At 43.7% G+C, this 12,190-nt stretch overlaps 1 protein-coding gene across 1 annotated transcript; it reads right to left on the minus strand.

Annotated features, from left to right (window-relative positions):
* Positions 1-1,764: 1,764 nt before the first annotated feature.
* Positions 1,765-9,967, minus strand: C1S (complement C1s). Its single transcript, XM_058045676.1, has 12 exons — positions 9,897-9,967; positions 9,388-9,452; positions 8,771-8,975; positions 7,495-7,672; positions 7,134-7,259; positions 6,320-6,519; positions 5,945-6,098; positions 5,598-5,713; positions 5,288-5,366; positions 4,900-5,037; positions 4,350-4,424; positions 1,765-2,819 (listed from the first exon to the last, which is right to left on the minus strand). Exons 2-12 carry the CDS (start codon positions 9,390-9,392, stop codon positions 2,026-2,028), a joined length of 2,070 nt encoding a protein of 689 aa, XP_057901659.1. The 5' UTR covers positions 9,393-9,452; positions 9,897-9,967; the 3' UTR covers positions 1,765-2,025.
* Between the last annotated feature and the right edge of the window lie 2,223 nt (positions 9,968-12,190).

Raw genomic sequence — 12,190 nt, forward strand, 5'->3', positions numbered from 1 at the left:
CTTAACTACTTTTTCTACTGCAAAATGCCCTACTGTGTTCTTATGACTCACTGAGAGAAACAAGATATAAGATACTTGGTTACTAGTCCAACAATCCAATAATGTTTTGCTTGTTACACAAAACTGAAGGTGCTTCATGTCTTGGTTTCAAGAGACAGGTGTCTGCTAAGGAAGGCAGGAGCTCTCCTAAAATGGAAAATGTAAACCCCTTCCCTCCGAGTTGCTATAAAATTTTAAATTTAAAAGCTCTCAGGCAAAAAATATGGGAGCAGGAATAACAGTTCTTTACTAGGGAGGAAAATAAAAGAATAAAATAAACAATGCAGTAAACTAAAACAACACTGACAGAGTCAGAGCACAACCTGATGCCCTGTTGGTCACGATGTTGGTAGCAGTCCAATTGGGATTGTGGCTGCAGCTCTCCTAGAGTGTCAGGTGTGGTTCTGTTGGAGCAGGGATCCTGTAGAAAGGGTGTAGTCTTCCTCTGAAGATCCAGTGGAAGAGGCAACTATTGCTCTGGGAAATCCAGTGGAGAAGCCGTGCTGGTGTTCCAGAATCTCCAGATTATATCTGGGTAGGAATGCTTGGCTCCTCCCTCCATGCAGAGCATCTCACAATGGGATGTTATAGTTCTTATCAGTCATGCAGTGACATTCAATAGCCATTATCAGCAGATGTCTCCCCTGAGAGAGGATTGGATGTGGAAGAGATGAGGAAAACTGCCCACTTAAGAGAAGACCACTGCCACACAGATGGCAAATAAAATAGAATTTGCCTGGCAATCCAGGACACTTCAGCTGGGTGCAGGATTCCATATGAAATCTCCCAAGAGCTGTACACATCCTCCTCACCATTTCTTAAACTCCTATAAAAACTTAGGCAGGAAGAAGATATCTCTGTTCACTCCACTGCTGACAGAGCTTCAGGGAAAGTTTTTGAGATCTGGGGACAGTCTGTTGTGGCACATTTCCAGTGCTGACCCGCATGCTAGGAAAAAGCCCAGCTGGGAATTAAAGTATCTAAATACAGCAGTTAGATATCCCCTCTTAGCTTTCTCCTCCTCAAGCTGAACAAACCCAGTCTTTCGGTATGTGCCATCTGTACCAGGTCCCTGATCAGCTCAGTGGAAGGAGTCTGTAAATGATATAGGACTTTTCAGAGCAGAAAATACCTCTAACACATGTCAGGAAATATTTGTTCCCTAAATCAAGAGAATGCAGTGTTTTGGGAGAAAAATCAAGTTTAATTTATTTTCTAAATTAAAAAAAAATTTTAAAAAGCCTGAGAACAGGTGAATGAAATTCTTTTGAATGTTTGTTCTCTGCAGCTCAATTCAGAAGTCTGAATCCTCATTGCTGGTAATGGTTGATGAGTGAGATGAAACCATCTCAGAAGGATTTTATAAAGACTCTGGTAGAGAGTGAGGTACTACAAGTTCCAGCTTGATGAAAGCTAGCAGTGTCAGAATATGATTAGACATTTGATTTAGGGAGTTTCAAGGAGAACCAGGTCTAGGCTGAGAAGAAGAAAGGCATTACAGACACAATAGCACATTGCACAAAAGGCAGTTTGGACATTCTTTAATGCTGTTAGATATTCTGTACTGGTCAGGAAATATATAAATCAGAAACTAGGCTCTGAATCTTCCATGGGAACCAACCATTATTCTCTCTCGTCTTCATTGAAACCTCCCTGTCAGGTTTCAATGGGACACAGCTAGGTCTTTTCCAAGTGAGAAAAAACAGGACAGAAAAAAATGAAAGGAAGCAGAAGAAGTCTCTTTTATTCAGAACAATGTCTTCTTTTTGCACTACTATGAGTGGAAGAAGGAGAATTTCCCTTCCCAGACATGATGATAGTGGGAGAAGCAGGTCCATACCCCTGGCTCTCCGCTCAGCCTAGACAGGATGAGTTACAATGCGTTACATATTGCCCATTGGATACACAGAGTGCACAGTGTCACAGCCAGCGCAGACGTGCAGCCCTCACGTTTGGAAAGGGTGACGGTGCTGAGAGGACCAGCAGCTATTCCTGCCAGGCTTCCTCGCCCTCGTGCTGGCGCATGGTCTCTCTGATCCAGTCCAGGTACCGCACCACCTTGGTGTAGAGGCCAAAGGTGCCACACTTTGGCCCCCAGGAGATGAGCCCCGCCACATAGTACCGGGTGGCATTCAGAGGGTCCTGGATGGCATAGGCTCCACCACTGTCCCCCTGGCAGCTGTCCTTTCCACCGCCAGCACAGATCATATTGTCCGTGAATACGTAAACGACGGAGCCATCGAAGCCGTCTGGTTTCACAGACCGGCACTTGTCCATGCTCACCACGGGAATCTGGGCCTTCAAAAGATCAGCAGGGAGCTTTCCTTTCTCTTTCCTGCCCCATCCAGCAATGTAGCCCAGAGTCCCTTCTTCCAGCTCGTATTCAGGAGATTTACCAGGAAGGCAGATGGGTGAGATGTCTGGACCCATCTTCACAGGATTCCTCAGCTTCAGCAGCGCAATATCATTATCAAAATCGACCCTGCTTTCTGCAGGCTCCTCCTTCCAGCCGGGATGGATGAAAGAAGCTTCTGGGATAAGCTTTTCAGCTTCCTGCGTCAGGAAATCTCTACGAACATTGATTACCCCAGCATACATGGTGGGCTTGTCGTACCCCTCCAGCACGTGAGCTGCAGTCATCACCCATCTGTCAGAGATGAGCACTCCACTGGCTCTGGGGTTATTGAAATACACCTGCCACGGAAAGTTCCCCTTTTCTGCACGGGTGCCTCCAAAAATCCTCCCTGTGTCTCGGATGGGATTGCTAGGCACCCCACAGACTAGAAAGAAGAGAAAGAAAAACGGGAGAAAGACAAGATGGGAGAATTAGCAGTTACAAAATGGGGGTTCTTTAGTACTGCTAAAAAGCCCACGGTCCCCTCCTTCCTGTGTCCTCGAAATAACTTTGGAATCTGAGTAATCATGTTTATATTTTATGCCACGGAGCTTGCAAATAGTATTTACAGAGAAATCAAAGAAAATTCTAGAATAAATACCATCAGCACTCAATTTAGATTTAAAATGCTCATTCTCAAATTCAGTTTTCTGGAAAGCAGCTGTCACCTTGACAGTGTTAGGTATATCAAAGCTTGCAATTTATTCGCCTTCTAGTTTTTTTTCTTTGCTGAATTATGCTCTTTAGATGAAGTCTTTGAAAAAATACTTACTTCTTATAAATATGACACTGCTCTTAAAATATATATCTTTTTGGTTTGGTTGGGGTTTTTTGTTGTTGATTTTTTGGTGGTGGTGGTGGTGGTTTTTTGTTGCCTTTTTTTGTTTGCTTGGTTTTGGTTTTGGTTTTTCTTTTGTGAACTCCAGATACTCTCAGGTTAAGAGGTCAGGTTTGTCACTGATGTTTTACCATTTTGCCTCTCCATTCTATAAGTATGTAAAATCTTAAGCAGCAGGGGATCTTATCTGTGGGTCTTCTGAGTGCAAAGATGTTCCATGTTTTTTTGAACAAAATGCTCAGTAATATTTTGCAGAATGTTAAAAATAAGGATATAAATAAGACTGGTCATTCTGACATTGCTAGGAAACTGATTTCTTATCACACTGTCTTGTTTGCATTAGTCAGAAAATCACAGATTAAGGAACTATAGCCAGCAGATAGCTTTTAATTTGCATGAAGCAGAATTTGTTAAAGAATTTCACATAATCATGGGAAGATTTATGCTGGAAGGTACTTCTCAGTGCATTTAGCTCAACCTATTCCTCCCTAACTGCCCTCCCCCTGCCTTCTAACTCCAAAGCCAGGCTACTCAGGGGCTTTGACAGGTAACTTCTGCTCATCTCCCAGGGTAGTGATTAGCCAGCCTCTCTGGACAGCAGTTCCAGTGCTCTGGGGGAGCATTTTTCCTTAGATACAATCAGAATTTTCTTTGTTGCAACCTGAGCCTGTCATTGCCTTTTATTGCTGTGTCCCACTGAGAAGAATTTTTCTTCATGTTCTTTGTAGCCTCCTCTTGGGTAGTAAATTCCCTGAGCTTTATCTTTCAGTTTGCCTTTCTTACTGTGTACTTGTATAATCCAAACCACTGTCTAAGCTGTGACTGGACTTTTAAGAGTGTTGAATCTCCTCCACCTGGATCTTGTACTTTGCCAGTGAGGATCTGGGGCTTTGAAGGGGTGAACAGGCACCACGTACAGCTAGGACAAGTCATGCTGCCTCCTCTATGAGGGTAAACTGAGCAGTACACAGGGTTTAAAATTCTCTCTATCAGCTGGAAGTTAAGAAAAGAAAAATACAGAGGTGAAATAAACAGTGTTCTTCATATGCTGCATGCACATAGAGTATTTGGTAGTACCTGGGACACATTTTGGTAGCTTTGTTCCCATCTCTTCATTGACCCATTCTCCACTGGCTGAGCACCGATATACCGCTGGGAAAACATGAGAGGAAAAAGAATTCCGTAAGGACACAGTCAAGATAAACACAGGGTAAATAACACTACTGTACATGATACATCAACATTCTTATTTCCAAAGCAAGCACAGCTTGGTAAACATTGCTGTTATCTCCCTACCAGGGTGCTTCTATGCCTTTTTGGGAGAAACTTCATTTAACAGATTTCTTGAGTCCTTTACTTTTCTACCAGAACTCTGTGTTACATGTGACAAAAACCTGCATGGTTCACTCACAAGGCAAACAGAGAGAGGACTTGCTAATGAATTTAAGGTCAACAGCCCAGGCACTGTTGGAGTGTATTAAACAGAGAGGCAAAACTAAACTACTGCCTGCAACCCCAAACCAGTCTTGACCTGATAGCACAAAATCCCAGCCCCATGACAGTGCCAGAAGCACTTCTTGGGCCTTTAACCCAAGGAATATGACTGTGCAGCAGAGGCAATGCTCACCATGCCCTTTGTTTTCCAGGGTGTAGTAGGGTGCCTCACACTCATAGCGGACAGCAGCTGTGTACAGAGGCTCCTGGAGTTCGGAGATGTATGAGGCTTGGGCATTGTCAACATTAGGGGGATCACCACAGTTCACAGCTGTAGAGAACAAAAAGGATCAAACACAATCAAAGGAGCACCCTCACTCAACAATGTGATTATTTTGTATGACAGGGAACAACTCAGCTTCTCTAATCCCTGTGCAGTCATGGGAGCTCACTTTCTCTGTCCCATCAGCAATGCTCACATCCCAGTATTTCAGCATCCTCCTAATCTGGAGATACAGTGGATCTAGAGCCTAAACACTCATTCCAATTCCCTTCCCACAATACAGACACAGGTCACTTACGAACACAGCTCAAGTGGGAGTTGCTCCATTCACCATTTTCCTCACAGCTGGAGAGAAAACTTGTGATGCTGTCTCGTTGCTAGGAAATAAAACATATGATCCATGTAAGTCTCTGGACATGAAACACATCTGACACAGGTGCTCCAGTGGAGGGGCCTCAAAATGCTGCAGTGGCTGGAAGAGGATTCCTCTTACTACAGCTATGTTGAAAACCTTGGGTTCCCAAAAGTACTCAGGATCCCTGATGGGAATGGCCTCCAGATGTTGCTGAGCAGGCCAGAGAGGACATATGGTTTTTTATTTCACTTACCGTCACTATTTCGTAGCCTTCCACACAGGTCACCTTCACAACGTCCTTTAAGATATATCTGTCCTTTTTTGGGTCAAGAACAGAGTTGGAGATGACACTCATGGGACAGGTTACAGCTTTGAAAAGATAGATGGAAATCAGCGGTGAACTGGTTCGAGATTCACTCTCCTTCCAAGCTCCCAAGCTCTTTCTCCCCAGTGATGTTTTTCCCCCAGTAAGCAGGCATACCCTTACTCAGTACCAGCAGCTGTGAACATGTTAACATGTTGTTGTGCCACAAATGTGACCTGGGACAAATCCTGTCCCTAACTCATCAGCAGTGACCACATTCCCAAGGGTGTACTCACGGTCCCCATAGTAGCGTATTTTCCAGCCTTTGTGTTGTATGCCCTGGTCTGTCTGGAAGATTATGTCAAGAATGTTGTTCTTGGTTTTGATTTCAGAAGGACCTGGGAATTTGCTGCCACAATAGGGACCAAAACGCTGTTTTCCAGAGACAATCTGTGAAGATACCAAACAAGATTAAATGAGAAATGCCAAATGTATTGAGAGAGCAATTAAAACACACACTCAATGCATACATATGCAAATGTATTCCCACAAACTCCAAAAGACAACATAACTGAAAATAAAGTTAAGCAGCACCAAAGTGTTCTGAATATGAGGAGATGGATGGGAGACAGAGCACCCTGACCCCTAAGCTCCCTGGGCTGCACACCTACAGTGAGGCTGTCGTGGCAGATCCCGTTGGAGTCGGCGGGCTCCAGGTCGAAGTCGCCGCTGCGAATGCTCAGCACCACGGAGTAGCCGGGGCTCAGAGCCACTCGGTAGTCACAGCGAGAGTTCTCCGGGTACTGGCTGGGATAGTTGGGGCTGGCAATCTCCCCTGTTGGCTCAGTGAAGACATTCCCACTGCAGTTCACTAGGATTGAGGAAGGAACATGAGTAGAATTCAGAAAGGATGTCCATGTGTGCACATGACAAGCTCTCCCTCTTCTACTACATTCCTAGTATGCTCAGCTACCTGCAATAACCATGGCACAACACCCAGGAACTGAAGCTAGGGCCACTCTCTATCCAGTTAGCCAGGGAGATTTAGGCTTCCTTTCCTCATTCTCAGGTTCTCATATTACACTCCGTTCAACATGCACCGTTTGTGATCTTGCAACTTTTTGGTTCAAGCCAAGCAGGCCCTTGGTGATTTTTTGTCCTTATGGAACTTCCCTGTTTTGTCAGAGATTTAAAGATTCACAGATAGCAGTAGAAGGGTTTCCATCATAGTCTTTAAAGAAGGTCGTTCAATAGTTTCTTATTTCTCCTGACACAGAAATAGAAATAGAATTGTTAAGAATATATTAATAGAAATTCCTCAAACCACTGTCTACTGCAGCTCAGATTTGCACTGGGACAGGTTTTTTCTCCCAAAATATACCTGTCATAAATGCCTGAGAAGATTGATAAAGTCTTCCAAGTGCAATATCTCACTTGGTCTAAATGAATTCTTGCTGTTGATCACAGGTCTTGCACATCTCTTACCTCCACAAGTTTTGTTATCTTCATAGAGGAAATAATCTGGTGGACAGCTGCAGAAGTAACCTCCAATATAATTATTACAGTAATGACTGCAGGGTTCATCCACAAAATCCATGCACTCATCCAAGTCTGCAAGTGTGAAAAGATGAATCAGCCAAATTAGGAGAGGGCCCTGAGGGAAGGAGATATTGAAACAAACACTAGTGGACAACAAGGAAAAGTATTTATACTGGCCATACTGGAATGCAGCTCTCTCTACTAGGATCTCTTTAAATAAGGCATTTCTGTAAGAAAAACCCTTCCTGTCACCTTTCCTCCCAGCCTGGAAACTACAGAGATTCAGAGGAGGCTGTTTTAACCTTACCCACTGCCACGTAGTAGGCAGCAAAACCAGTGAAACGCTCCTCATTGGAAAAGTCTGATTGGAATCTCATAGTGAGGCTGTTGTAAGGGACACGAAATTCCTCCACAATCCTGGAGTCAGGGGCACGCGGTTTCTTCTGCCCACAAAGCACGCCTTCGACATAGCCACCAGACAGGATCTGCAGAAGAATTCAGAGACAGCTCACCTCGCTACTGCAACATCTGGAATTATCAGCACTTGAGTCTTTCAGCTTTTAGTGCTCAGGTGCAGCCAAGTGGAGCCCCTGGACAGCCAGTTTCATGATGTTCATAAGACACTTGAAGAGTGTTCCTCCTACTGTCTTCCTAGTGAAATACTTGCCTTAATTTCTCAGATACAAATTAATCCACACTGTTTGCTGTTAACATCTCTTCTTCAGGCCCACTTGTCAAAAAAAAAATCACCAAAACGCTATTTCAAAGCAGTAAAACCAGCCATGACAGTCCACAGAGCAGCCTAACAGGCTCATTGGTTTGCTGCAAAAGGGCACAGGGGTTACTACAGAGCACACTCATCCTCCTGTCCCACCTTCATCCTCCTCAAAGGTGTCTTGGTGCTGCACTTGACCTTACTGCCCCTGTTCACACTGAGCTATGGCAGGACAGGACGGTCGTGTTTCTGTCTATTTGTGTGGAAATGCTTGATCTTTCGTGCCTTGTGGGACAACATAGAGCAGAGCTGGCTCTAAGAAATCTGTGGTGCATGGATCATAAAAAAACTGTGGTGCAAGGGACCACAGCACCTCATCTGAGTGGCCACTATCCCTACACAGATAGATTGTTTTTAACCTCCATCCTTTCCAATCAATTTCTGTTTGCAATAAATCATCTATGTCCACTCATCGATTAATTCCAAATAATTTCAGGCACAGACAACTATTGCCCTAAGAAAATGGTCTTTTTACACCTACACTTCAATGGCAAGGAATATGCACTGCCACACAGAGATGTGTCAGTGATGGCTAAGAAGACTTTTCCTAAGAATATGGAGAAACATGGGATGGGGGCAGAAATGGGACACTCAGTTGGCAGCCAACACTCATGTGGTTATAAAACAAACTTGAGCTGATTTCATGGCTGCTAGTGGAGACACAACCAGCCATTTGGACTTCTTGGAGCTCAGAACAGGAAGGCTGTGCATAACTCCTCTCCCAGCTCTGAGCTGTGTGCACAGCTTTGCTGTTCTGTGCTCTAAGCTGCTTTCTTGTCTTTTTCTCACTCAAGAACACAGACAGTACCTTCACAAAGTCATATTCGCAGTCCTGTGATGGTTCGAGATCCAGATGTGTGAAATAGAGGTGAATGCCATATCCCAAAGGGACCTGGATGTGCCAGGTTTCGTTGGCATAATTGGGATATGCCTGAGGATAATTGGGTGACAAGATCTCTCCATACATGGAGGCCGCCTCAGCCCAGACAGGGAGACAGAAGAGGATCAGGGACCTGAGGAAAGAGAAGGGAAGGTGACATGGCAGCAGTGTTCTCCATTTTCATGTGTGCAGAGCCCCAGTGAACAGCGAGACTTTGGCTGCACATGGCATGCAGCAGAGCTCCTGGCTCCCGAGTTTCAAAGGCCAGTGCTGTGGCTGTATGGGGCTTGTCCTTTTCCTGCAGCTTTTCACACAGGAGTACAACCTCAGTCGTGCTCTCTGCTTGTCTTAACCTCTGCAGGATCTGGTAAAGCTACAGGAGCTGAACACAGGGATCATAAGTGCTCTTCCTTATTCATTGCCCTGCTCTGGAAGCTATTTGGGCTATAGATACATTCAGATTTGAAAATCAATAGAGTCTTATAGGGCAAGCACATGATTTATAGAATACAATTACTAATAAACCTTGCAGTTTAATAACTCACCACATCTTGGAAAAGCAGTTCTTCCTTTCTGAAAACCTTCAGGGATTGGACTTTGGAGTTATGCTCTGGGACAAAAAACTGTGATTGGTTAATGTTGCCTGTATGTTTGTGTGTCTGCTAAGCAGGTTGAAAACCCTAAACCCCCACCCTGGAGAGACTAGGTTAAGGTTTTGCCTGAAAAGCAACTTTATATCTCTGGCCCTTCCTGCACAGAGCAAACCCAAGCATCAAGAAGGGAGGCTGAGATCCATAAGGACAAAATCTGTCTCTTGATACTCACCAGTGCTCTCCCATTGTGACCACCAGTGAATCCAGGCAGCACACTGGTGCACAGCAAATTAAGACAGAGAACACATCCCCCAGGAGTACCCAGTCCGTTCTTCCCAGCGCCTCAAAAATCATGCTGAGACCCTGAGGTTGGGAAGAACCTTGTCCTCACTCTTCTAGCTGTCAGAAAACGACACTGGGGAATATCCTCCTCTCTCATTTATAATGCCTGCAAAATTTACCTTTTCTCCATAGTTCACGTCTGGTTTCCTTTCTCTTCTCTTTTCTTTCTCTGCTTTTTCTTCCTGTGCACACCCTCCTCCAAACGCACCCAAAGCCGAGTTTTGGGAAGGGAGCTCTAATTCTCAATATCGCAGCACCCTCTGTCTGTGGGATGAGGCTTCCAGCCTTCCCTCTAGCGTGAGATGCTGGCTTCGAAAGCTCTCGGCAGGAAGGGGAATTCCAGAAAGACTTGCACAATCCTCTTGGCTGAAGTTGCCGTAGGGAGCGCACCAGTCTGGCTGTATTTTCGGGAAATCAGGTGACTTTGGGGAAAAGGGAGGGGAATAGAGTTTTCGACTGCCTTCCCTCTCCTCTTTGTTCCCCTCCCTTTTTAAAGTTGGGAACAACATCCAAAGGGTGTAGAAAAGGGAGAGTCCAATGTTTCTGCACAGAAAACCCTGTTTGATCATCATGTCCAGAGATTGTTGCAGTTCAGTCTTACTGCAACCTGATGGCCACAGGGCTGCTGCTGCTGCTCCTCATGGGATGCTTCAGAGACCCTTTTTTTGGGAAAAAATAAGGAAAAAATAGTGGCCTATTCCATGTTGAGCCTCTCTGAGGCTACCAGCAGGAGGACACATGGTTTTGCTGGGTTCAGTATGGGGACGCATTTAGGACTAGTAACACATAACTACATTTTTATTTTCCAAGTGAGCTTTGTGTAAGAAAGAGCACGTTCATCATGTTCATGTTCATCAGACATGCCCTGCAGCAAGTTAGATGCAAGACCTTTGCAGAAAGGAGTTCAAAGACTTACACCAGGTAGGACCAGCCCAGCCACTGCCCACAAGCCAAGGCCAAAATGCAAGCAAAATTATCTGTCACTAATACTCTAGAAACCCCCTCCTCCCAAACCAGCTGCACAGGGACTGGACTATAAATGAAAATCTAAAATTCCATTACAGCCTCTACCCTTTACTGCCAGCACAGCACACTCCAGAGCTTGTTTTAGATAGGAAAAAAAAAGTGCTTCAAGTTTCAACAGGCCATAGGCAAAGTGCATTAGCACAGCCTATCTGAAAGAGTCCTTTTTAATGTCAAGGGAGAGAAACACCTCCAGATGAATCATAAATGACTTCATTGTAGTCAGGATAAAGGCTTTGCTGGAAGAACATGCCTAGTCTGTTTTCTTTGTCAAAATGAGAATGGAAAGAGAAAGAAAACAGAGTGTCATCTCCCTTCTGATGTCTCTTGGGAGCACAGCTCAATGTTTTGAACTGGAATTTTGAGAACAGGAAAACAGGGATGAAAGATACACAATAAATCTCAGGAAGATGTTTTCTCCTCTGAGCTGTGCAATGTAAAAACCCAGTGAGTGACTCTTCAAGCCACAATCACATTTGAAAAAGGGCATGGTGGAAATAAAATGAGTGTGAACTGATATATTATGCATGTCATTTATCACAAGGGAATTCTGTATTTTCATATAAATCTGACTCAACTAATCTGTAGCAGTCGTTGATTCATATGTGTATGAATATTCATAATTCTTTAGAAATTAATTAAGAGATATGTATTATTAATCAATTAATTTCTATTAATTAAGAAAAAGATTGCTGAAGATAGTTAAATAAAGAAGTAGCTGCATTTTATCTGGTCACATATCTGTATAATGCTAACTATTTGGGCAGAAGACTGGTAATATTGATATATTTACACTGAATATATATACAACATTTGATTGCATTTTCTTAAATCTGTATTTTTTTAACTCTTAAGATGAAACAGTTAGGTAATATATTTCACAATTTGCTACAGCTATGTCAGATAACAGTTTAAAGGAGGCAAAGTCATGTCATTAAGGTTAATAAGTGATAACATTAAATTTACCAATGCAATATAACTCTGCTCAGAGGCACACACATTCTCTTAAATTCCTAAATTACATGACCATGTACCACTTTTCCCAAATTGCATAAGACAACCCTTTCCTTAAAATGACTCAGAGTTGTGGAGCTGTAACCTTTCTGCCAGATGTTATGAAGCACAGCAGTGTTCCAGGTTTCATAAAATTACCATTTAAAACAGGCTTGACTGGCTTGTCTTCCCCCAGGAAGTTGGGGAAAAACTTTTTTTCCCAAGTTCTTAAGAAAAGCCACACATCTCCATCTGGAAACACTGAGTCAGAGCATTGAAAAAAAAGGGCATAAACATCAAAAGAGAAAACAACACTAACTAAGTGAACCGAGGGAATAAAAGTGGCAGGGAATCAAGGAAATAGAAGTAAGAGGTAAAATATCCTCAATTTACCAAA

This window comes from Melospiza georgiana, chromosome 2 (assembly GCF_028018845.1).
Source record: "Melospiza georgiana isolate bMelGeo1 chromosome 2, bMelGeo1.pri, whole genome shotgun sequence".
NCBI classification, from domain to species: Eukaryota; Metazoa; Chordata; class Aves; order Passeriformes; family Passerellidae; genus Melospiza; species Melospiza georgiana.

Excerpts from the sequence above, each read along its gene's own strand:
- C1S (XM_058045676.1), bottom strand. Across the intron at positions 6,520-7,133 it reads AGATAACAAAACTTGTGGAG|TGAACTGCAGTGGGAATGTC; the intron begins GTAAGAGATGTG and ends CCTCAATCCTAG. Across the intron at positions 5,367-5,597 it reads AAGGCTACGAAATAGTGACG|CAACGAGACAGCATCACAAG; the intron begins GTAAGTGAAATA and ends TTTATTTCCTAG.